A 27,579-nucleotide genomic window follows, 5' to 3' on the forward strand; every position below is an offset into this window, starting at 1 on the left:
TTAAAAAAAAAACATACATATATTTTGAGTGTGTGAGTGTATTGAGTGTGGAGTAAAAACCAACATTTGAGTTGTTTTTACTCTAAGCTAGGAGATTTAAAACTAGTATATTTAACCTTTCAACTTGTTAATAGTAGATACTTAATTCATTATTACTGTATGTAGTTGTTGGTGCCTGCGATTATACCAAAATACAATTATTATTTTTTTGTTTTTGTTTTTGGCTTAAAGTCACCAAAGTGTAACATACTTTTAAAAAATAGTCATTTTAACTAACTTTTTTTTTTTTATCATTTAGGTCACTGTATTTTTTAAATTTAACAAAAAGAATAATGTACTTTTAAAAAATGGTCAATTTTTATAATTTACATAAATTTTAGTTGTTTAGGTCATTCTACTATTAAAATTTGTCATTAAAGTATAATATACTTTTCTCAAATAGTCTCGATATTTAGGTTGACTAAACAAAATACCTAAAAGTCATCAAAAATATAAGATAATGCCTTACTTTTTTTTGAGCTTTTACAAATGCATTAATATTGTACGTCATGACTTGTGGTTCTGAATATATCATGCATGACTTGCATTTTTGCAAAATCATGCACTATGACTGACATTTTTTGCAAAATCGCAACCCAGAAACGACCCTAGTCACCATCTGAAAAAAAGTGTATTCATTTAGGTTAACCTCAAAATCATGAATAATACACAATTACAGAGGCGGAGCTAGGGGAGACTAGCCGGTGCTGAGCCCCCCCCCCCCCCCCCCCCCCCCAACCCCAACCCCAACAACCATATTCTCGCCGGAAGTGTTAGGGAATGCCGGAGAGATGGGGAGTTGGTATGTGTTAAGCCACCCCTAACTTGCAACCAACATTATTAACATGAATATGTTTATGGCTTTTTAAATACGAATGAATTGAAATCACCTAGAAGTATAACTTTTTTGTTGTTGTTTTCCAATTGTATTCAATTATTCATCGAAGATTGCAGGTTGCAGGTGATAATAAAGGAAGATGAGATGCCTTTTGACTTTTCAACCATAGATATCTTATACCAATTTTACTTTTAGCCCCTTCATTTATTATTAATATTTTTGTAAACCTTATGCTTGTAAAATATACTTTATTTGTTATTAGTTAAGTTATTATTGTAACTATTAATAAAAATTTTAAATAAACTTTTTTTATTATAATATAATCTTTTTTAAAAAGTTAATACAAGGTGTTTTCTAGTTTTGATATAAATGATATTTTAGCTAGTACTTTTAGTGAGGATAATGGCAAAAATTGTTTAGCATAATAAGTCAATATAAATATATAATGTTCATGTTACAAAATTAAGGTTTCAATTTTTTTAATTTGTGTTAATATCAATATCGATAAATCATGAAACTAATTATCTATAGCTTTAAACCCAACAAATCATTGTTTTGGTGAAGGTAAAAAACCACTATTAGTATTCAAAATTTTTATACAAAGTATAAATTAGAAGTGAAATAACTAGTTGCTTATCAATGAATTCTGAGTTCTTTAACATAATAAATTAATGTTTAAGCATAAGTTAGTAAAAAGATACGTGTGTGTCCATTGTAGACAATGATTGGCAAATAAAAACATATGAGCCCCCTCAACGTTTGTCAAATACTGTCTGCGTTTTTGGAGGCTGGAGCTCCCCTCAACGCTAAATTCTGGCTCCGTCTCTGCACAATTATATCCTATTTGTTTTAGTTTCACAAGATACCTATAATAAAAATTGCGAGTCATGGCTTGCGATTTTGCAATAATGCAAGATACACAAGCCATGGTTTGCGATATTAATGCGTATTTGTGAAAACTCGAAAAAAAAAATAGGGTATTATCGTATATTTTTAAGTATTTTGTTTAGTTAATCTAGATATCGAGACATTTAATGAAAGTATATTATATTTTGGTGATAAATTTTAATAGTACAATGATCTAAACGACCAAAAATAAAACAGATTATATAAGTGGTATTTTTTGAAAATATGTTATAATTTGTGTTATATTGACCTAAATGACCAAAAAAAAATAAATTACATAAAATTACTATTTTGTAAAAATATGTTACTCTTAAAGCCAACACAAATGCTATACTATTGATGTACTTTTTGAAATAGGTTTGAAATTTAAAAAGGAACCATTTGTGTTGCATCATCAAAGAAGCCAACACAAATTACATTTTGTTTATCTAATATTAACATTATTACTCATATGTTGCATCATCAAAAATTTAAGCGACCATGGAAACATTTCATTTTTTACATGGGTTAACTGATCAACTCGTTTCAATATAATATGTAGTCCACCCAACGTTCTTTGTTTTCTACTTGTAAGCAGTTATCCAATATATATATTATATTCAAGTGGAATGTAAAATAATAAAAATGCTACTATTATAGGTTATTTAAATTTTGGAGAGACTTAAGGGTAAGATAAAAATATTAGGGACTTCTCATGATGTCGACTGCATGTTTTGTATTCCTTGGCCGTTTAAATCAATGTCTTCACCTCATGTATTTAGAAGTTTATTCACTTTAACAACCATATATGGAGATCAGTGTGGTTGTGACTTTTTTTGAACCGTTTAATTTCAATTTGGTTTGTCAGTCTATAGTAATATTTATTTTATAGATATTTTTTATTTTCTTCACAATGTTCCATCCTATAAATGATATTTCATTTTTTATTTTATTTTTTTGCAAATTTCAAATCTAAATTGATATTATGAGAAAAAAGTTTCACTTGCAATTAAACATGTATATTCTTTTCTTTAACAATTATCATATATCGTTTTTTAGTAGTACGAGCATGGTACCCGCGCAATGCGGCGGTGGTGGGGAAGACAATCTGGTGGTGACGTTGATAGGGTTTTACTTTGCTAGAGACGAAAATGGTTGAAGGGCATAGTTGGTATATCACGTGAGATGATGCTTAGCAAAGAAGATTATTTAAGGGCATTTTTGTCTTATCAGGTTCTTAATTAAGTTAAGAGAGGAATCCAGTTTGCTTTATAAGGTATTATAGATATGATATGAAAAGATAGTTCTTATTAAGTAACTTTTTGACATAAACAATTTATCACTGATAACCTCGTCAATTCCACCTATGGTTTGTGGATTCGCAAATCAAAGACGAAAAACAACAAATTGATAGAGGGTGGTTTGAAAAACCGTTTATGTTACCATGATTTTGTTTTTAATAAGTAAGTTTGCCTTGTTTTTAAGAAAGTAAGTATGTGTGTATATTTTTACCACTAAAATTGTTTTATCAGGTGTAAAATATTGTGTTAACAAGGTCAGTTTTTTAAATAAAAAAGTTGAATAATTTTTAAGTATCTGTTTCATTTTATGTAATTGGTTTTAAACTTTCCAGTCTAAAGACTTGTAATTTGTTTTTTGAAATATTGAAATTTTAAAAAGGTTGAACATTTAGGTATCCGTACTTCATTATAGGGCTAATTGCTTGAAAAGTGCTTCAACTTTGACACTTTTGTTTTTCTGTGGCTCCAACAAAAAAAAATTCTATTAAAGGGATTGAAACCGGATAAAACGACTTTTGTGAGACTCCGTACATTTTTTGCTTACTGTGTCCTATAACTTGCCAGTTTTTATCAATATAAGTACAGTAATATATTAAATAAATATAGTTACCTGGGTTTCTTATGCATTTTATCATATTAACTAACCCACTGTCATAATATATATTTCCTCCCATTCGCTTCCAAATGGAAATTAAGTTTGGAGATTCGCTAATATTATCAAACAATATATCCAAAGCCACCAAATCTTTGTAGTTGCGGTGATGAAGATAGGGTGGTTGACTCTTGATTATTGCAATGATAGGGTAGCCAAATCTTGATGGTTGCAGTGATGGGGTGGCCGGATCTTAGTGGTGGGTAGCTGGATCACACACATAATCTTCCCGTTATCTAATTAATCTGTTTAACCACGGGTGCGCGGCGACACCACCACAAAAGAGAAGGGGAGAAATTGAGAGTGATTGTAGGGATGTATGTATCGTATGGTACGAAAATATATGAATGAAACTAAACGTGCCACCCACCACCAACGCCGGTGCTGGCGCCACCGCCACCTCTGATCACTTTCCTTTTGAAGAGCTGACCACTTTATTCGGGGTTAAGGGTAGGAGTATATTATACAATTACTGGATATATATTTGGGACTATATATATGTGGATATACGTATATGTGTGTGATAGTGTGTTTGTGTTAGATATAAGCAGAATAATTTGATGAGAATAATTTGGTGATACAATTGAATTGTGGTTTTCTTCTTTGACAATGGCTCGTTGTATTGCTTTCAAATCAAGTATACGATAATTTTTAATTTCATTCTTTGTGTTTGAAACAGTGTCACCGGAAAAAGGGGTATAGTCGGAAAAAGTAGTGTCAATAGGATATATTATGCGAAGGACAAGATAATGACATGGCATACGAGTTGGTAACTTACGTGCCATGATTGTGATTACGTGGCATTACAAATCAGATATTCATTGAAATAAAAACTAAAAAGTGACTGGTTATCTGTATGGAACCCCACTAAAGATATTTTAACTGATTTCAAAATAAAACTTTTTTTGTTGGAGTCTCAGAAAAACAAAAATGTCAAAGTTGGAGCACTCTCTAAACAATTAGCCCAAAAAATAACACTTTATTTTTGAAAGGTCATGGGTTCGATCCTCGTGTCCAGTAAGACTTTTTTCTACCTTGATAAGATGAAAGCTTTCTACATCTCATCCACTCTCATAAACATTTGAAAATGTATTGAGACCAAATCCATGCCATTAGGGTGGAAGGAATGGGTCTCGGGTAGGAGGTCGGGTAAATGGACCACGATGGGGTACACCGTTTCCACTCATCGGCTAGGATTCGGGTAAGAGAAATCGGGTAGCAATTTGAGTAGTGAAACCGAGCTTTGTTTCAAAATTTTAGAACGTTGGAAGTGTGGGCCCTAGTGGAAACGGCTAGTTTGAACATTAAAAAAAAAAATCACTTCCCTCCTTTATTACTCCTTCTTCACCATTTATATATATACATAGCCTGTGCATATATATATATACACACACAGCCACCACCAGGTAGATTATATACATACCACCACCACCATGGAACTACCTAGAGGTAACCAACGAAACCACCACCAAGGTTATCGTCAACGACCACCACCACCGAATCAAGGGTATTTTCAACCACCACCGAATCAAGGTTTTGTTCAATCACCACCACCACCACCACCACAGAATCTAGTCTACCGTCGAAACCATACACAACCACCACCACAGAATCAATATTCCCAACAACCACAGGTGCAATTCTATACACCACAACCCGCTAGCCCACTTTACGGTTACCACATGGGTCCTCCACCTCCCGTCGAACCTCAACACATTGAACTCGCGCAAACGGGAGACTTTTCTGCATTTGAAAATCTCGGGAACGACGACGTTATACCTGAAACACAACTGGTTGAAGAACAGGAAGAAGTTGAAGAGGTCGATTGTCGTGGGAGGAAAAAGGTGTTTCGGGAGGAAGCCGCGTGAACATTGGACGGAAGAACAAGAGGTCGCCTTGGCTCAAGCATGGATTCAAATATCGGAGTGTAAAAAGTATGGCAACGAACAAAAGGCCGAAGGGTTTTGAAAACGAATTCTTCAACACTATGCGACCACTTTGGGTTCGACTACGCGAACCTTTCATAGCTTGACTACAAAGTGGAAGACGATGAATATGGAGATGGGTGTTTTCAACGGGTTATGGATTCAAGCGGTACATATACTTACACCTTTTTCATTGCAATTGTTTAATTGTTTGATTGTTTAGATATAGACATATATGTGTGAACTATTTGATTGTTTAGATATAGATATATATATGTGTTTCATTGAAAAACCGAATTGATGCTATAGATTAAGTACATTGTTGGATTGATTTTGATTATGTGTATATATGTGATATATACGACAAGCATATAGATATAGATACAGTGTCGAATTGATTATGTTGATTATGTCGAATTGATATATACTGGACAAGCATATATTGGTAATTGATTATGTCGAATTGATTTTTTGAGTGTAAATTGAGTTGTGATAGATATCTAAATAAACTGTCGATTATGTTGGATTGTGGAGTAATTTTGGAATGTTTGATTTATGTAGTTTCGTGCGAAAGGGAGTGGATGCAATGACTTGGATGTTACAACGACCGCTTTGTCCGATTACCACACCAAATTGGACAAGCATTTTACGCATCTACCGGCGTAGCATGTGGTAAAAACTCATGATAAATGGAAGCAACAAGATTGCTTTGCTGATATTGTAGGAATGGGAATCGGTTCATCTAGTGGATCCTCAAAAAGAAAGTCAGCGGTTTATGTATCGGCAAGCAACGACAATGTCCTTCCCAACATGAATGAAGACCCATCCCCGCCTTTGGAACCAAGAAAGATGAACAAGAAGCAACCCGCCTCGTCTTGCAGCTCGGTGTCAAATCTAGCCGAGGAAATCACTAAGTACACACAACGAAGGACGAGCTATATGGACAAGAAGGAAGAGAAAGAAGAATTGACGAAGCGTTTGATGGCTACACAACTTGAGGGTGAGATGTTCAAGAACCGCCAACGTGAATTTGATGTTTTTATGAAGCCCCGTGATCACATTACTGATCCCGCTTTGTTGGAGTGTGTTCTCGAGGAAAATGCGCACTCGAAAAAAACCGGATGGCCTTGTAATTTTTAAATGTGTTGAACTATTTATGTTTAATTTTACTTGTAATGTGGTGAACTATTTATTTTTATGTTGAATTTTAATTGAATTTAATATTTATATTTACATTTATATAGTTAAATTGATGATTTAATATAAAAAAAGAAAAAAAAAAGAAATTGGGTAAGTTTAATGAATTTGGGTATATATTTATAATGATTTAGGTAAGAATTGAGTAAAATTAAGTTGATATGAATCACAGAGTTTTGATTAAAAGATGATTTAAGTAACTTAACCTATTTGGGTATCACTCCTTCCACCCTTATAGGTTACTTTTGGTATACGAAATATCTTGAAACGTGTTGATTTTATGCAATTGCGAATAAATATATCGTTTGGCAAACTTATTATAGTCCCTTTCTAAAACCCCAAAATAACACACATACAAACCGTTACTAAGTTTTTTTTAGGTTAAACATAAAACAGGAGGTTGTGTTGGGTGTGCGGCCGGAGCAATGGAGGCGACACCAATACTGGATGTTCGGTCAGTCGTTGAATCAATTGACGGCAATAATAATAGTTCCCCTGTTTACCAGGTCGAAAGCCTCTGTATGCGCTGCTATGAAAACGTATATATATCTTCTTTCTCTTTTCATCATTATCTCCACATAAAACAATATATATGTATGTATATATATTTACTATACGATGTAGTAAGTTTTACAAAATAAACAGGTGATTTTTGTTGTTGTTTCTATCACATCAAAATATTAACAACACTATATTGACTTTCCCCTTATTATATAGTGGACAAGTGCTTAAATTCTGCATTGAAATTTAGTCTAAAGTTTATTTCATGGGCGATGATCGGTACACCACTTTTTTTTAGCCGTATATCACCAAACGCGCTTTAGGTAGGAAGTTGACGGCAGTGAGACAAATGAAATTTAAATATTTAAATAGATAGGCTAGAACGACAAACAGCTCTTATAGATTTCTCTTATCAGCATGAATGTATTTGACATGGCCATAGTTCGACAATTGTCCTTGTAGACATGAGTTGGGTAAACTGCCTTATTAGAAAAATAAAATGTATGGGCATCTAACACGTGTTGGTTATATTAACTTAAATTTAACCCACTACCATTTATGTTAATGCTGTATTGTCTTGTGCTGTATATGCTTATGGATTGTCCATGTATGCATCTGTGTTTGCAGTTACTTAATTACCACTTGTTTTATGTTGATCTTATTCTCAGGGGACAACACGATTTTTGTTGACATTGATTCCACACTTTAGAAAGGTAAAGTTAATTTTTGCTGCTCTCAACTAATTATCCGTAGGTTGAACCAAGTTATCTGTTGCATTATGCTATATGAAAAAGCAACAACCTGATGTTATCTTCCATTCTTGCTACAATTTTCCAAACCCTGATTAAGATAAAACAACATTAGCCGTTGTATTTTAAATGGTGAACTTGTAATCGCAGATGGAAAAACAGCCTATCAAAGTTAAATTAGTTAAGAAAATATCTATTTTTTAGCAAGAGCTAATTTTGTTATATTTTATTGCAGATTTTGTTGTCAGCCTTTGAATGCCCCCACTGTGGTGAGAGGTAAGTTGTTTCAAATATAATGTAGTTTATCTTTTTGGAAAAGATTCATATTAGTTTTCATGTCTGAACATAATCAACTTGACAAAGTGGAACCGCACTTTAATGAATTTTTTTAGGTTATGCTTACTCCTTTAGGTAGGGGTGTGAAAACGGGCGGGTTTTGTAATGGGACAAAGTCCTGAAGTTACTATATTTTTTATGAAGCAATCTATGAGGTTTAATGCATTTGGATACATTATGGGTGGCCTTTGACCCGACGACCCATTTGAGCTGCGCCACCCATTTGACCGATTCCCCTTTTTAGTTGAATCTTTTTTTTAAAAATAAAGTTTGCAAACCTAAGTGGCTTGTTAGAGATAAAACATGATTTACCTTAATTCATTTGTACGTAATGGGTCAAAACCGTTGCCTCTACTCTTAGGTGATGGATAAGTTGACTTAACGCTTTGTGAATGGCTAAAGATGTTAATTTTGTCTGTTGTGCAAGGAATAATGAGGTGCAGTTTGCTGGTGAGATACAGCCCAGAGGCTCTCGTTACCATGTGGAATTTTCGTCTGGTGATCAAAAGGTTGTAGGCAGTAAAAGTGACCGCACAGGGAATAAATCCCTTTTATTCAGTCAGAATTTAGTTAATTGCCCTACAAATAATTAGATTTAGTTAAACAGGATGGTGATGTTTAATGTTTTTTCTGTACCCGAATCAAATGCAGATGCTTAATCGGCAAGTAGTAAAATCCGAGACTGCAACAATCAAGGTACTTCACTGAGCTCCTTTTACATGCAATATTAAAGCACTGTATGTACCTTTCAATCTCCAAATGAAGTTTATTGCCTTCGATTTTCTGGTGGGTGAGCCAGGTAAATTAAACGAGTTAAGTTCTTGGTTGTTTTAAGCCATTTTTTCTTTCACTGATTTAAACATGTCAAGCTATACTATGATATTGGCAATGCTAATTGGAATGAAAACGTCTTTCTCAAACTAGTTTACTTAAACTATAAGTGTTGGTAATTAATTTCGTAGACTTCCGGGTCGATCTATATATACTTGTGCAGTGTATGTCTAAGGTTTGTGGTACAAAAAGTGTAGTATTTGTAAGACTGATCTATAAATGATGGAATACTGTAATGCTGTTGTTATCCTTGCTTCAGAGGTAAGTTGAAAACTTGAAATTTGACTTCCGCTTCTATTATTGTAGATTCCTCAACTGGAGTTTGAGATTCCCCCAGAGGCACAACGTGGATCGTTATCAACGGTATGTTTCATATCATGGTCATAGATAGTTTATTTAGCAAGTAATATTATAAGTTTAGCTTCTTGCATTACTTGGACCTGTGACTATGCTGTTGCATGATTATTGCATGATTATTCCATCTGTATCTGATAATTAGATGTTAATACTGAAGCATTTATTTGTTTGATTGTTTCATCATGTTTGTAAAGTTGTGATAATCTTTCGTCCATTTTCTATATAATACTCATTTCATTTTCATGTATATGCATTTTCAACTGCTTTTGTGATGCAAATGTTTGCATTTAATGACTGCAATGTGTCTTTTACACTATGAGCATGCAATGTGTGCTCAAGTTCAGCTTGTTAACTTTTCTACTTAGCTGTATTCCCTGGCTCAACGTTAGATGTAGCAATTTCGACCCAACTTACTTATGAATAGGTTCAAAGTCTGCAAAGAGTCTTCCAAATGCATAAATCCTCTTAGATCATCTTATACAAAAAGTTATACTGTTATTGAAACTGTATAGTTGTTTCTGTGAAGAAGTGTTGCTGGTCAACCCAACACTTCCTTTGTTTACTCGTTACCTGAGCCACTTGAGCAGCCTATTTCTCCATTTCTGCTCAAAATACAGTGTATATTAGTGGAATAGTTTTTTGGTTTTTCGAGCATACTGATATGTGCAAGTTATCTGCATCAGGTAGAAGGGATATTACTTAGAGCTTCTAACGAATTGCAAGCCCTTCAAGAAGAGAGAAAGGTAAGTATTCTGTTTAGCGCATGGTTTCTTCATCATAATTATTCCATATTGTTCTCTCTGTCTTTTCTTGTGTGGCCTGACCTTTATCTGTTGTCTTCAGAAAGTGGATCCCCAAACTGCAGAAGCAATTGACCAGTTTATACTTAAATTAAAAGAATGCGCAGCAGGAAATTCATCTTTTACCTTCATTCTTGATGATCCTGCTGGTAACAGTTTCGTGGAAAACCCGTAAGTTTCTGTATTCAGTTAAATAATGTGATGTTTGGGTGAAAAAGCATACCTGGGAACACCATCTTGCAATTTAAAAACATTATGATTGGTTTCTGTGAAAAGATATCTAATAAGATTCCTAGATTCTGTTATATATTGTGGTTGTTTGGTTAGGGGAATTCGTTTTCAGAATTATTGAAATAATTATTTCATTATTTGAACTTTATGTGAGATCACTTGGGTGACAAAGTGAGCAGTTTAGGTCTTAGTACTATAGGGTAATGCGTCAAACGTGTAAGAAAGTTGGTACATATTGAAGTGTGTTGGGCCGACTGCTGAGTTATGGGCACTTTTTTCTCGCCTTTTCATTATTGTATTTTCTCAACACTAAATTTGTTTTATATCGTCTACGATAATAATCATCTTCAAAATTTTCCTAAGGTCTTAGACATTTTAAATACACTTTGAGGTGAGTTTTGGTCTATTCAGCCCATCTTTCTTGTTCATATAAGTTTAGTAAGCTTATCCATTTGACATGTCGAAAGATAAAAAAATATGACGATGATTGACCCATTTTCTCATTATTGGGTTGAAATTGTCTGTTAAGTTAGTTTACATGTTTGCACAACAGGTTTGCTCCGTCACAAGATCCAGCATTAAGTATTGAGTTTTATGAGCGAACTCGTGAGCAACAGGCATTGTTGGGATATCTTGTTGGTCCACCACAGGCATCAGAAGTCAGCACTGGAGCAGCACTAAATAGTAATGCTGGACCACATGGATCTGTTGGAGCTGTGGCCGGCCGTCGAGCAATTGCCCAAAGCAATAGTGCAGAATTTGCTGAAGCAATATGTCGCTATACTGCACCAGAAGAGGTACATTAGGGGTGAATTGATTCTCTGCATGACTTCATACTTATTTTGGGGTTACAAATTAGTTTCGGGTAAACTGTATCATAAACGACGCATCGAAATCAATTTGTTAATAACAGACTTGCCGTCTATTGTTATTGGAACTGTATATTACAAATGTTTCTTATAGTATTCTGTACTAATGAGTTTTTAGAAAAAGGTAGTCAGAGATATGTTTTCATATCTTTGTCAAGCTGTAATACTTTTAAAGAAGTGTCTGATTTTTGTCCAGTTTATTAATAGTTTGTCAATAATCAGTATATGTTCAATCACTTGTACAACTGATTATATGATTATCGCACCTTCAAAATCAGAATCACAACCAGCAACTGGCCTTAAAACAGATTATATGATTATTAAATCGTCAAAAATCAGAAGCAATTTCAGCAACTAATTGTAACGGGTATCTGATTTCTTTATTAATTAAATGCAACCGTTAAATTGTTTATGGATATAGAATATCCTATGAACTTTAGAGAAAAAAATCATCTTCTTGATACATTAGATTACTAGGACCAATTGATCATAGATCAACTGGTACCGCCACCATGTGACCACAGGTTCAAACCTTGCCAAAGGCAAGTGGAGAAAATATATCTCGTGCTCCATGTGTGAGGATGGGGCTTCACTGGGTATGAGTTCTATGCGGTTGTCCCCCTGGGTACCAAGATGGTACATGGGACCAGAGGGTTCCCATCCATTTACCCTTTTACATTAGATTACTAGGCCAACAGCTTGACTCTTCATGCTTGAACAGAAATATCTACAAAGTCTGAGTTACGATAGCAAATTAGGGTTTATTTGTGATCGTTTAGTATTCTGTTGACAGGTGATGACTTTTCCATCAACATGCGGTGCTTGTGCTGTAAGCTGTGAGACTCGGATGTTCGTCACCAGTATCCTTTTTTCTTGTCTTCATCTTTTACAAGATGAAATCTGTTAGGTTTGTTTCTTCAAGAAAAAATTCTAACAATATTAATGGTATCTACCTGTGCTGAATCACCAGATATTGATTATATTAAATCACCATTTTGCAAAAGCCATTATCTTAACATGTCTTTAACTTGATACTGTGAGAGAATACTTATTTTCAGATATTTGATCAACTTGACTCTATAAGATATCCCCTACTTTCAAGAAGTAATTATCATGGCATCTACCTGTGATGCTTGCGGGTATCGTAATTCTGAGGTATTTACGCATTTCATTTTCGTATATTTTCCTTTTTTCAGGAACTTTGAGGTATGTATATTTTGTTTGATATACTTACAGAATTCTCAATTAATTTACAGTTGAAGGCTGGTGGTGCCATTCCCACTAAAGGCAAGAAAGTTTCCGTTATTGTGAAGGACATACGTGACTTGGGCCGTGATGTCATAAAGGTATGTCTCTTGTAAGTTGAAGCTGCAAGTCTGCAACTAACTTATCAGAAATCTTTTTCTGTCAAAGCCATTTAGACATTTAGTGCTCGTAGCTAATTCGATGTTCCAGCTCTTCACAAGTATTTTGTGTTTTTGTTTTGGTATCTCAGTCAGACACTGCCAGTGTAATAATTCCAGAAATAGATCTGGAGTTAGAAAGTGGCACGTTGGGAGGTGCTGTGACGACCGTTGAAGGTTTGGTCACTAAGATAAGTGAAGGTAATTAATTTCCTTGTCCCCCTTTTTATCATTTGATTTATATTTATATTGGCTATTAGAGGATGTTCCCATCATATATCACTATGAAGATCCGATGTCATGGGCTTATGAGCATCCCATTTATTATAAACATTCTAAAAATTTTATCCACAAGATCAGAAACAAACTCTGAAATCAAAAGCAGATACAAGACATTGATAAAATACAATCACATGGTATATTAAAAAGGTTGTGTATGACAGCTCTTGAGAGAGTGCATGGGTTTACTTTTGGAGATAGTTTGGAGGAGGGCGAAAAAGAGAAGTGGCAGGATTTCAGAGCAAGACTTGTTAAGGTAATAATTGGCCGAACCATTAGCTCTTTAAGTTGTGTATCTTCTCTCCTTTATACATTGTTTAACTTGCTTTGCTCTTTGATATGTTTGTATTTGTTACGAAGTTATTCTTCCTTCCAGTACCAATCATTTGACCACCTAAAAAAAATTGTTTTTATATAATTTTTTTTTAGCTTTTGAGTCTTGAAGAACCCTGGACTTTAATTATGGATGATGCACTGGCAAATTCTTTTATTGCTCCAGCTTGTGATGACATTAAAGATGACCAACAGCTAACAAGTAAGTCTACTTTCGACTTTCGAATAACCTGTGTTAGATGAATTAACGTCTTTTTGTTGAGATTTTCGTAAATTTCTGCTGAGAGTTGTAGTTATCAACCGAAATTGTAGCCTGTTTGTGTTGGCCAGTACGTTTTATTTAATATGGTGACAATTTTGCTATACATTTTTACAAAAGTAAAGATTTGTGTGTATAGAAACATACAAGACACCCACAAAACTTTTGGCTTTTTCTTTTTGTAGATTACCACCAATAATTGTGCCTTTTAATATACTTTGATTGCAACAGTTGACATACTTGAAAAATGGAGGTCAAAAGGAACAGAAATGCATCATATCCTTTATTTACAGCTGATTAATTTTTTTTTTCCCCAACTAATACTTATATGTTATACCGGCTTCATTTACCTTACTCAAATTATATAATATTAGAAATCACAATTTTGTCCAGTTGACTTATGAATGAGTCGAGTCTATTATAAGGGTTTGGATTTGGGGAGACCCAGGTTCGAGTCTAAGAGGACAAGGTTTTCCCCTAATATGTCGTGCCTTGGGGCGGATTATTAGGGGTTTTTCCTCCTATTAGGTATTGGGTTAGAAGGCTCTCTAGCGTGGACCCGGTTAAGACAAGACAACATAATCCAGACCTCCGGTGTGATATTTGATCCGCACATGTCAAAAAATGAAGTCGAGTCTATTATGCTTTTATAAAATATAAAATGTAGTTAAAATGCACAGGTCAAAGTGGTTAGAAGTTACCTTTAGCTTTTTTATTTCTAAAACTGCCTAGAGTTATCTAATTCAAAAGTTAGATTACCACTCCTATACAACTTTTGTAAAGTTATTTGACAAACTAATGGTTTAAAAAAAAGTGTTCCAGGTCACCCAACTTGACCTATATGAAAAAGGATGTATTTTGATCCACACTAGTCTTGACCCATTACTCAACCTGTAGAGCAAATCGCTTTGCCACCTAGGAGGAAGGTTCTCTTTATGTCCTTTATGTTTTTGTCGTCTTTTTTCTGCTTTAATTGATGTAGTTTTGGTGTCTTATGCAGTTGAGGAATATGAGAGGAGTTGGGAACAAAACGAGGAGTTAGGTTTGAATGATATGGACACATCTTCGGCCGATGCTACTTATAACTCAATCAACTCCTCTTGATACCACTACGATCTCTGTTATTTCTTCCAGGTTGAACCGAAGGCTAGCTTATGTATCTCATATTGTTTGGTGCCTCTTGGTGAGCAGTGACAATCTGTTTTTGTTGCTGTAGTATCAAGTGGGCTGATCAATCGACTTAAAACAACTACTTACAACTTTTTAGTAGTTTATTTTTTTATCACAGAAAACCTTAAATTAAAGCAGCACTCTGAGAAAAGTGTATTTATATGTGAAGAAAGGTTTCAATTTATTTATTTTTTGGTGGTTTTTTTGTTGTTGCCACTGATGCATTTGCGACAAGCAAGTACAAATAGACTCATAGTGTAGTGATAAATCATTGGAATAGGATAATACGCGGTTCCAAAACACCAACGAGCTAAATCTGCTTGTTATGATGTCACATTATTGTAAAACCAGTAATCATTGATTTAGTTAGACCAGTGTGACCATTAAAAAAACTGTGACATGTAAGGAAAATGATTAATCCTTCTAACAAAATAGCCTAAAAATTTTTTTATTGGATGATTATATGTGAAAAACAGGGGGTAAGATTAAAAAAGAGAATTAGTGGATACCACATGTCACTTTCTTAGAGTGTTAGGAGGAGTTTTAGACTATTTTGTTAGGAAGATTAGTCATTTTCCGACGTGTAAATGATGGCAAAACAAGTTCAAATCATACTCGATAATTAACAGATATTGTATATGTACATGTGCAAACATAATTTTGTGTATGTGTATCTTGAAAATCTTCGTTGTTCTAATGAGTTTTTGTACATCGGTTTTACGATAATACAATAGTCAAATTTTATCTTCTTTTTTTTTAATACGATAATACAGTAGTCAAATTTTATCTTATTTGTTTTATTTTAATATAAAAACCGGAATATTGAACCAATTTAAAACCGAATCTAACAATGCTTTGTTTATTGAAGCGGAATGTTTCAATTTGTCCAAACCACAAACATACGCAGCTCTGCCACATTCAGTATCCATATCAACTTTTAGAACTTTGTAGTCTTAGTTTCCATTAGATTTTGAATCTTATACTACTTTTTATTTTAACACTTAAATTATGACTAACTTCTAATTTCAACAACATATTTTTTAAGGCCGCTCCCAACGGTGTGTAACGTCCTCGTCACAACGTGACACTATTGGTAGCGTTGTGTCTTCAGCGTGTCACGAGAATATATTTCTTCATGGAGAAACATTGAAGATGAGATCACGGACTTTCATACAATAGATATTGTTTTGTTTAATGTAATAGAGATTAATCTTTCTAACCAACTATCTTAATAATCATTCTAATTATGAGATGATAGCATATGGAAAAATTATGGGGCAAAATTATGAAAAAGAATTAGTGGATACTGCATGTCACCTTCTTAATGTATTAGGAGGATTATTAGGCTATTTAGTTATGAGAATTTTCATTTTCCATTGTTTTGTGCGATATATCACAACCTTGGAATATATATTTTGTTCATTTCACAATATTGTTAATGCAATTAATACGAGTATTGTTTTGTGCAATTTTAAGATTTCAGAATATTGTTTAATTACGTGATTAAAAAAAACGCATCATCGACTTCGCAAAAATCTAGCTGAACACATTTAGAACCTCCCGGCAAAATGTTGTCAATGTTTTTTTTGTAATGTTTCATTTATTTAATAAAAATATATTAAATAAAAAGTGTAATGTTTTTATTTTTTTATGTTTCAAATAAAAATATTTTAAAAAAGTAAGAAAGAAGTGAGTAAGAAATGTTGCTGGAAAAAGTATGTCAGATATGTAAGAAATAAGTGACGTGGTGGTAATGTGACAATGAAGAAGAGCTGAGAAAAATTTTATATTTTGTTTTATATTTATTACTCCGATACGAATCACATCACATGTAAAAATATATCTTGTAAAACTTATCTAGCAAAACACAAATTCTCCAAAACTAGAGATCCCTTCGAACAAGAGTTGGCTAGTTACATTTTGAGACTTGAGAGTAGCCTTAGTTGACCATGAGGTCAGGAATTATGTATGCAAAGGGAAAAAAAGAAAAAAGAAAAGGCTAATCTACCAACAAGAAAAAAGCGTCCAAGTTCAATGTACCCCACCACATTACTCATCATTCATCTTTCAAAATAAATTTTGTCTTCTCCTCAAATTCAATATATATATTCTTGTGTTTCTAACAAACCCGTGTTCCATCCACGCGCCCTTTACCTGCCTCTCCAACAAACCCATCCGACATTTTCTATCGAGAAAAGGCCATTTATTTTGTTGTGGGGTTTCATTTCATCTGTATACCCTATTTTTATTTTTTACGGTAAATTTGGATCATTGACGGGTCACTGTAGTATATTATGTAATATTGTCAATACACCAATTCAAAAGAAACTCAATAAAATATGAAAAAGCTCCTATGTGGATTTTAAACTCATGACCTTATGGTCACTAAGCCTTATCTATTTACTCAATCTAGAAAAAATAATCATATTTTTAAGTTTAAAACTGCCAGAGTATTCACATAACACTATGGTTGCCATGACGGTGATGATGTGATGATGGAGACGAATGTTAGTAATGGAAAAGGTGTCGAGTGATATAGATAACTTATGTAAAAGGTTAATGAAGATATTTTAAAATATGAATAATTGATAGTGTAATCCAATTATTAACGTTAAAAGGGTATTGTAGATGAAATGTTTTAAGGGGTGTTAAGTAAAATATTACACGTTTTAAAAGTGTTATTTTTTTATAAGACAATAAAGATTAACACACAATATTCTATATGATAATTATAAACATAATATTCAAAGTTATGCTTAATATTATTTCATGGATGAATAACTTACACATTAAACATAATCACTTTCGATATTTATGGATTGTTATTCATGGATGCTTAATATTATTTCATGGATGAATAACCTACACATTAGACAATAGAGATCAACCTTTTGTGAATATGTTAATATTTTAAACATAACATTTGAATCATATTATCAATTCTTTTTTAAAAAATATCACTGTTTTATTTAAAAGTGGAAAAGGTTTTTTCAATTCAAATTATATAGAATGACGATCTTTTTTAGTCTAAGATAAGATGTTTTAATCGATTTTAGTTTGCTTATATGTCTGTAGTTAATTGCAATCAATTTCTTAATTACTTCAAAAAAAAATTAAAAAAAATCAAATGATGGATTGAGATCTCCTAAAATTGAAACCAACTTTACTAATAAAGTTAATAATCTTAAGTTTTGGATTAAAATAAAAGGTCTAAATCTAAATATGAGTTTAAATCTTGACTTTTAATTATAATTCAAAAGTCATGATTCACCCGACTTTACTAATAAAGCTATTTGTAACTTTAACGGATATTCATCCCCAAATAATATACAACAACAGTTAATGTTTTAAATATTGGTATATACCGATACCGGAAGGTACTATAGTATTTTTAAGCCCGATAATTTTCGATACTTTTACTATTCAATATCAGCCGGTATTTACGGTAATTCTAGTATTTTTGGTATTACCAATCCAGTATTTCCGGTATTTTCATTTTTTTGAATTCTTTTGAATTTTTAAATCTTTTTTTATTTATTATTATGCATTTATACTTTAATGTTATTCTTTTTTGTTATTTGTAACTTTAAAACTTATATTTTGTTATGAAATACCTATTTGGTATTATTTTTGTGTGAATTGTAATTGTATTTTGACTATTTTCATTAAATTATAAAAAGTTTTATAGGATTTTATTAAAAAAATAAAATAAAATAAATTAAAATAATCGTACCACCCAGTAATATAGATAATACCGGTAATATCGGAAAATTTTGTACACCGATATGACTAAAATAATGGTTTTTAGAACATTGACAATAGTACCTAATTCCTATAAGCGGGATATAAAAAAAGTGAGATATAAAGGAGGTGTTTGGTTGCGGAAAACCCTTTGTTTTCCTTTTGTAAGAAAACATGAAAAACAGAAAACGCGTTCTAATCATAGTTTTCTAAGAATTTTTTCCAAAAAAACAAAAATAATGTTTTTCATTTTTCCATAGATAACTTGAAAACATTTTTTTCATATTTTCTATTTTTCATTTTCATTTTCCATTTCATTCCTCCTATCCCCTCACGTTTCTAACATGTTTTCAAGTTTTCTAATTAGAATACGTTTTTAAATTTTTTATTTGTTTTCTAGTTTTCATTTTCTAAAAAATTAAAAATGAAAAACTATAAAATATTTTCTATAACCAAACGTGCCCAAAGAGTCTTGTGTTTCAATAAAAACAAAAATAAAAATGTAAATGGAAAAGTTAGAAAGGGGAATAACAAATGCAAGGCGAGTGGGAAATGGAGCGCGTGGGTTTTTTGGGGTGAGAGGCATCTGAGCTGATTGAATAAATAAAAGGAGTGTGACAGGCACGTGAGGTAGAGAAAGAAAGACGCACTAATTTTAAGTATAAAAAAGCAAAGGACCACCACACAAACATCAGTCGCCATTTAAACAACCACCATCCATCCGATACATACACTTTGTATATCTATCTATACATCACTCCCCTTCATATTTCCTTTTCCTTCCTTTTTCTTATAAACCCTATTTTGTGTGTGTGTTTTGAATTCATTCAATTCAACAAATTATAACAATATATAATATTTGTAATAAATAGTAGTAAAAGTTGGTGGCGATGAATGCACCGGCGGCGGCGGCGGCATCGATTGTGGCCGGTAACCCGACCCAAATTCAACCTAAAATGAATTCGATTAGCAGCAGCTACTACTCATCTACTTATTCTCTTTTCTTATTGGAGAGAAATAAACGCATAACTCCCTCACGTCTCTTTTCATCCTCCCCTTCCCTTATCAGAGCTGTTTCTACTGTACATTTCTTCTCCCTCTATATTATATATATATATATATATTATTATTATCGATAATATAGATTAGATAGATAGATCTACAAATACAGATACTTACATGCATATAGACACAATATATATGTATATATTTACTTTCCCTTTATATATATATATATATATGGAGACAATCAAATAAGAACACTTAAAAAAATCATTTTGATGCATTAAAATAATATATATATATATATATATATATAAAAGTTAAATTAATAATAAGCTTTTTATTTAAGTCTGCAATTGAAAATTTGATGTCACATCTTTTGGAGATAGGTGACACTTTTTTTAATTGCGTGTTTGCAGCCAGTGAAGCCGGAAACTTCTGTGGAGACAAAACGGAGTAAGGTTGAGATATTTAAAGAACAAAGTAACTACATACGATACCCTCTTAACGAGGAGTTATTAACCGATGCACCGAATATAAACGAGGCGGCTACCCAACTCATAAAGTTCCATGGAAGCTATCAACAATATGATAGAGACGAGAGAGGTGGAAGGTCGTATTCGTTTATGCTTCGTACTAAGAACCCGTGTGGGAAAGTCTCCAATCAACTTTACCTTGCAATGGATGATCTTGCTGATCAGTTTGGGATAGGGACACTTCGGCTGACAACCCGACAGACTTTTCAGCTCCATGGGGTCATTAAGAAGGATCTTAAGACTGTGATGAGCACAATTATTAGAAATATGGGATCAACGCTCGGTGCGTGTGGTGATCTTAATAGAAATGTTCTTGCTCCTGCTGCTCCTTTTGTTAGGAAAGATTACCTTTTTGCGCAGCAAACTGCAGATAATATTGCTGCCCTCTTGACCCCACAGTCGGGATTTTATTATGATATGTGGGTGGATGGAGAACAGTTTATGACTGCAGAACCTCCGGAAGTTGTGAAAGCTCGCAATGATAATTCTCATGGGACTAATTTCCCTGATTCGGCTGAACCCATATATGGAACTCAGTTCTTACCAAGGAAATTCAAAGTTGCAGTTACTGTCCCTACGGATAACTCTGTTGATCTTTTCACAAATGATATTGGTGTTGTTGTTGTTTCTGACGATAACGGGGAACCTCAGGGTTTCAACATATACGTATGCCACCTTACCCGCTTTTTGTCTTGGTCATTTTTTATATATATTACTTCAGGTTTGGAGATAGTAATATTAAGCGCATATATCTTGTTTCAGGTTGGTGGTGGCATGGGAAGAACACATAGGATGGAAACCACTTTTCCTCGCCTAGCAGATCCTATAGGTTATGTCCCTAAAGAGGATATCTTGTATGCAGTGAAGGCTATTGTTGTTACACAACGTGAAAATGGCAGGAGAGATGACCGCAGGTATAGCAGAATGAAGTACTTGATAGATTCATGGGGGATTGAAAAGTTTAGATCTGTTGTTGAAGGGTACTATGGAAGGAAATTTGAACCAACCCGGGAGTTACCTGAGTGGGAATTTAAAAGCCATCTCGGATGGCATGAGCAGGTTAGTTCTATCAGAAATTCAGAATACATCGACATGTAAATAGAAGTCCATTTTTCTTACAAATTCTGCTCACATTGTTTGGTTTGCATTGATGGCTTTGTTTTAAGTCCAATATAATTTTCAGAAAGCTCATACTTGTAATTCCACATTGTTATTCAGTTGATGACTTAGGCTTATTTGTGCAGGGTGATGGGCGTTTATTTTGTGGGCTCCATGTTGATAGTGGCAGGGTTAAGGGGGTAACAAAGAAGACATTACGAGAAATAATTGAGAAGTATAACTTAAATGTGCGGATCACGCCAAACCAAAACATTGTTCTTTGTGACATCCGTCCCTCTTGGAAACGCCCAATCACTGTAGCTCTAGCACAAGGTGGTCTGCTGGTAAGACGACTGTAATTCAAAGAGCTTTCATATAAAATTGTGCATATATTTAAGTTGTGACTGATTTAAAGTTTTGAATAGGTTTAGTGTGCAATGTATGTTGTGGGTCTGCATATATCATAATAGGAGTTGGAGACAATATTTTTTTGAAAGTTCATGTGTAACATTTGATACATTTCAATGTCTTCTTTAAAATTTACTAGACAGAGATGACTTGTTTCATTCTTAACCTTCAAAAATGGTGAAGAGTAATTGTGTCCTGTCGATTTACATTTAGAGTTCGCTTATCTCTGGGTTTTTCTTTTGACAATCAACATTTGATGTAGTTAGTATGAATCTCAAACTTGGAATCTAGTACTTGAGGTGAAGCAACAATGAGCTAAATATGTTTGTGATATGGGTTGCATTGATATGAAGCATTGATGCTTATATAGAGAAATTAATGATTCAAAATTTTGGTATCTGTTTCATCTGTTAGTGACAAGCTTGCCAAGTTACTAGCTAATTTTAATTAGGACTTGATATATTTTTCTGTGGGAGGCGTTACTTATATTAAATACTGGAAATTATTATTTTTTGGCAGCCCCCTACTTATGTGGATCCCCTAAACATAACTGCAATGGCATGCCCTGCTCTGCCTCTGTGCCCTCTTGCCATAACTGAAGCTGAGCGAGGGATTCCTGACCTCCTTAAGCTGGTTCGGGCTGTATTTGAGAAGGTATTACTCTAATTGGAATTTAATATAAAAGATGCAACTGCTCATTGTGTTCTTTAAGTTTGTCTATAATCTTTATTAACAAGTGTGCATAATGCTATCTCAGGTGGGTCTCCCGTATAACGAATCCATAGTAGTAAGAGTTACCGGTTGCCCTAATGGTTGTGCCCGGCCTTACATGGCTGAACTCGGATTAGTTGGTGATGGTCCTAACAGCTATCAGGTATATTGTCGGTTGTTCCATTTTTGACTTGGTCCAAGGAGTTTTCATGCTATTGCTAATTTTTTAATGTAACTGCAAATGATGCATCTTTATAGATCTGGCTTGGGGGGACACCGGCTCAAACTTCACTAGCCAGAACTTTCATGAACAAGGTTAAGATTCACGACCTCGAGAAGGTGTTCGAACCATTGTTCTACAGCTGGAGATTGAAAAGGAAATCTAGGGAATCATTCGGCGACTTCACAAATCGCATGGTGAGACACATATTCACATGTATTTTCAAGTAGAGGTGGAAAAATGGGTGGGTCATGCAGGTTGGGCAAGGGGTCTTAGTGGTTCAGTATTTGAGCAGGTAAATATGGTTCAGGTTGGTTAATCCGAAAATGTTTTTTGAAGCTTTATAGTATTTAGTTTGTCAAACAGGAGGTCAGAAACTATATATTCTCAGTTACAATGTATATCTTTTGTAATATGATATTATTTTAGAGGCTTTATGTATTAAATAGACGACATTTGATCCGTTTCCTTTTTAGCAAATAATTTATTTTACCTTTTTGACCCGTTAGATATAAGACATAAGCAAGTAATGGGTCAAAATTGCCTTCTCAATAATGAAGAAATCTATCTCTGCTGGTCATTTTTTGGAATAACGTGGGTTGATGTGTTTTGCCCACAGGGATTTGAGAAACTTCAAGAAGTAGTTGACAAGTGGCAAGGGGTACCAAAATCGTCATCAAGATACTACTTGAAACTTTTTACAGACAAGGAAACATATGAAGCTGTGGATGCACTCGCAAGGATTGAGAATAAGAGTGCTCACCAACTGGCAATGGAGGTCATTCGTAATTATGCTGCTTCCCAGCAAAATGGCAAAAGCCAGTAAGATCATGAATGTCCGTAGCATCTACTATTTTTGTTCTACCATATTGCCCTTCTCTCGATATTCATGGAAATGGCCGGAATAAGATCATGTTTTAGTGTGTTTCAATTTAGCTGTTGATTCAGATTTATATCGATGTATGTCGCTACTGTTGGAACTTTTGTTTTGACATTTTGTTTTTCTATCTTCTGAGAGTAGTATTTGATTTCGAGTCTGACCCAAATGAGGATCTGAGTTCTCAGGTCCAAGGGAAATGGATTTGGTTTTGTTTGAAGTAGTCTGATGTTGTCATCTGGTGTTTATATCAATAAATTTCTAGATGTTAAAATCCTGTTCGATCCTCGTTCAATCAATCAAGTAGGAAATGTCATTCTTCACTTGTTATGAATATTGTTTGATAACCGTAAAATGTGATTTGTTTTCAATTAACAGAATAATGCTACATGCCTGTATATCGGTGTGAATTTTGTCTACTTCATCTAACGATTTGTTTTTATGATAACGGCAAAATTGGGTTGCGATGTTGTCCTTTCATATGACCGTTTTCAATTCTAAAGGAAATCCGGTAATATCACGAAAAACTCGCGTTATCAACCCGAGCAATGTTTTGCTCACACTCATATTTAAACGGGATATTTTAAAGTCTCAAGTTCATATATACCGATCTATAAGTTGATGGTTGGTCAAAATGACGTTAATAGGGTTAAATTTGTTATGGCTTCGGATGCTATGTATTGTTCTCAGCCTCATTGCGCAAGTTCCTATCATAAGGTCAAAAGAGCAAATCTGAATTTTAAAGTAAATCAATTAACTAAAAAAATATTTTTGGTTTAATGCTAGCCTTTGATTTAACTTAATGGCTAATGATTGTTTAACTTCACTAACTTTAGAGGATCCCATCTTAAAAATAAAACTAGTTTTTTACCCGCACGTTGCTGCAAAATACGTTTTTTACACAACAATATTTTAAACCCAAATGTATGTCAAATATTCAATTAGAAAATTTAAAAATGACAACTTAACGAAAATTTTAATGTGAGATAAAAATGAAATAATATAAAGTTTAAAGGGTTAAAATAAAAACTAATAAAAATTATTATGCGTTATAAGAACTTGTACCTTTCATGCATAAAGAACTTATATAATAACATAAGTTTTTAGTATATATATATATAAAATAATATAATGCGTTTCTATAAAAATTTCAAAAGAGATAGAATATATGATATTGATGATAAGGATTGAAAAAAAGATAGAAAATCTTATACACTTTGGCATCATTTTATTGGATATTTTTATCTTATTAAATGAGGTAGGTGGTATTGTGATAAAATATATTTAACCATGTAAATAATTTTGTAAGTCTATTAAAAAAACTCATCTCAAATTTGATCATAATTTCCATCCCAAATCCCTATAATTTTTTTCACTCTCATCATCATCAAGGTAAGAAATCAATTGGTTTTCGACCCTAAGTCGTTTTCTATACAAATTTGTCCATGTAGTTAATCTAATCGGATTGTATATATATGCTGTGTATAAACACAAAAATCTTTAAAAACTGAAAAAAATATATATTATAAGCATAATTTGGGATAGATCTAAGATGGATCAGGATACAAGTCTCGAATGTATTTTTTATTCCTCTTCCTTTTTCTTTCCAATCTAAGAGTTTGCAAAATTAAGGTTTAACCAATCCCATAATATTCTTTTATATATATATATATATATATATATATAGAGTTGTACTCATGTGAAACTACAAAAAGTGGTGAAACCAAAGGGCTGCATCTCAGCCCTTCGATCAAAAGCAATCCACGGCTGAGATTAAAAAAAAAAAACAACACGGAGGGGTACTTTGGTAATTTTGTACATTATCCCACTTTTTTCTTTTCTAGTTCCAAACACAAACAGAGATCTCTCTTTCTCTCTCACTCCCCCTCTTGGGAAATCACCACCACCACCACTACCCTCATCGTGTTTAGGTCACCGTCGCGTTCCAATCGAAATGGCACAACCATCATTTCCGTCGTCATCATCATCTTCATCATTCATCATCAATGGATCTTGAGAAGTTAATATCATTGAAGGATGTATTGAATACGAACATTACGACTTTTTGTTATGTGAATTCTAATTTTCTCAGGTGATAATCAAATGTAATTTGATAATATGTGATTAGATTTATTCTAACATTTGAACTTGTTAAATTTTATTAATTATTCAATTGACTTTGTTGTTTGGTACAATATTGCATACAAGGTGTTTGATGAAATGTCTGAACCAAAGTTTCTTATATATGATTTAATATCAAATCACATTTGATTGAGTATTGCACAAGGTGTTTGATGAAATGTCTAAATCAATGTTTGATATTGTGATTTAATCAACTTAATGATTTTATATTAAATTGGTGTATAGGTTTGTGGATATAAACTCCATTTGTTTTGTGAAAATGTATGAGTAACATCAATTTCGATTTGTTATCTGTTATTGTTTACTTTTATGTTCATAATCATAGTTTATTATGTATAAAGATTATAGAAATTTCTGTTTTTGTAACAGTATGTGTAAAATCATATTTGATTTTGTATATAGATTCTATAGATTTGTGTTTTGTAACTTTGTTTTGTACAATCAAATTTGATTTTGTATTGACGTTTTAGTTACTTGTGTTCTTATGCCTAAAATCATATTTGATTTTACTCTTACAGTGTGAAAATCCTATATAAAATGAATTATTCAAAATCAAAAATGATTTTACGCATACATTGTGACAAAACCTATTCAAAATCAAAAATGATTTTAAACATACATTGTGACATACCCATACAAAATCATATTTGATTTTATTACAAAGAAAAATATTTAAAATCATTGTTTAGAATCATATATGATTTTCTATATGCTTTCCATACACAATCATAACTTATACAAGATCAACTATTCAAAATCAAAAATGATTTTACGTATACATGGGTAATAGTTATAGAAAAATCATATATGATTCTGTATAGCACAATGTGACAAAATGAAATGAGTTTCTTACATTAAAACTTATTCATAATCATAAATGATTTTAAGCATACATTGTGACATACCCATACAAAATCATATTTGATTTTATTACAAAAAAAAATATTTAAAATCATTGTTTAGAATCATATATGATTTTCTATATGCTTTCCATACACAATCATAATTTATACAAGATCAACTATTCAAAATCAAAAATGATTTTACGTATACATGGGTAATAGTTATAGAAAATCATATATGATTCTGTATAGCACAATGTGACAAAATGAAATGAGTTTCTTACATTGAAACTTATTCATAATCATAAATGATTTTAAGCAAACATTGTGACATACCCATACAAAATCATATTTGATTTTATTACAAAGAAAAATATTTAAAATCATTGTTTAGAATCATATTTGATTTTATTACATCGAGTCAAAACCAAAATAAGTTGCATAAAAATATAACCGTTTGAAATCATATATGATTTTAAACATAGTGTGAATTATCCATACAAAATCATTTTTGATTTTATTCATACTTATACAAAATCATTTTTGAATTATCCATAAGAATGATTATACGTATGCATTTGGGAAAATATATACAAAATCATATATGATTTTATTTTAGTTAAAACAAATGGCTTCCTTAAACAAATCATATATAAAATCAAAAATGATTTTTAGCATACACTTTCATATTCAAAATTTGATTTCGTACATACACTTTGGTTTAGACATTTCATCAAACACTTTGTGGGCAAAACTCATTATAAAAATTTTAAACAACAACAACTAAAGATACAACTTCTTATCATATGAAAAAACAAAAATAAGAGAACAAACTACAAATCATGGATAAAAATGGTTTGTTTATCCATTTTTTATATAAACTACATAAAATATCACTCTAATAATATCTAAAACATCATCTTCCATTTGTTGTTGTTGCTAGTGATTTGAGATGAAGATCCAGATTGTAGTGGTAGTGGTGGCGGCGGTCGGATATGGTGGTGGTGGTGGTGGTCACTGTCCAAGGAGGAGAAGATAGGGAGAGAG

At 32.8% G+C, this 27,579-nt stretch overlaps 2 protein-coding genes across 2 annotated transcripts; both read left to right on the forward strand.

Annotated features, from left to right (window-relative positions):
- The first annotated feature begins 7,168 nt into the window (after window positions 1-7,168).
- LOC122605504 (zinc finger protein ZPR1-like) lies at window positions 7,169-15,156 on the forward strand. The gene is made up of 16 exons (XM_043778458.1): window positions 7,169-7,376; window positions 8,007-8,051; window positions 8,323-8,363; window positions 8,851-8,932; window positions 9,075-9,119; window positions 9,561-9,617; window positions 10,295-10,354; window positions 10,455-10,582; window positions 11,196-11,439; window positions 12,305-12,371; window positions 12,596-12,666; window positions 12,768-12,857; window positions 13,007-13,115; window positions 13,358-13,449; window positions 13,623-13,728; window positions 14,786-15,156. Exons 1-16 carry the CDS (start codon window positions 7,263-7,265, stop codon window positions 14,887-14,889), a joined length of 1,455 nt encoding a protein of 484 aa, XP_043634393.1. The 5' UTR covers window positions 7,169-7,262; the 3' UTR covers window positions 14,890-15,156.
- A 4,303-nt stretch (window positions 15,157-19,459) lies between these two features.
- Window positions 19,460-23,825, forward strand: LOC122604325 (sulfite reductase 1 [ferredoxin], chloroplastic). The gene is made up of 8 exons (XM_043777213.1): window positions 19,460-19,778; window positions 20,118-20,900; window positions 20,997-21,293; window positions 21,479-21,676; window positions 22,260-22,394; window positions 22,498-22,614; window positions 22,710-22,868; window positions 23,291-23,825. Exons 1-8 carry the CDS (start codon window positions 19,587-19,589, stop codon window positions 23,495-23,497), a joined length of 2,088 nt encoding a protein of 695 aa, XP_043633148.1. The 5' UTR covers window positions 19,460-19,586; the 3' UTR covers window positions 23,498-23,825.
- Window positions 23,826-27,579: the final 3,754 nt, after the last annotated feature.

Source organism: Erigeron canadensis, chromosome 6, assembly GCF_010389155.1.
Source record: "Erigeron canadensis isolate Cc75 chromosome 6, C_canadensis_v1, whole genome shotgun sequence".
NCBI classification, from domain to species: Eukaryota; Viridiplantae; Streptophyta; class Magnoliopsida; order Asterales; family Asteraceae; genus Erigeron; species Erigeron canadensis.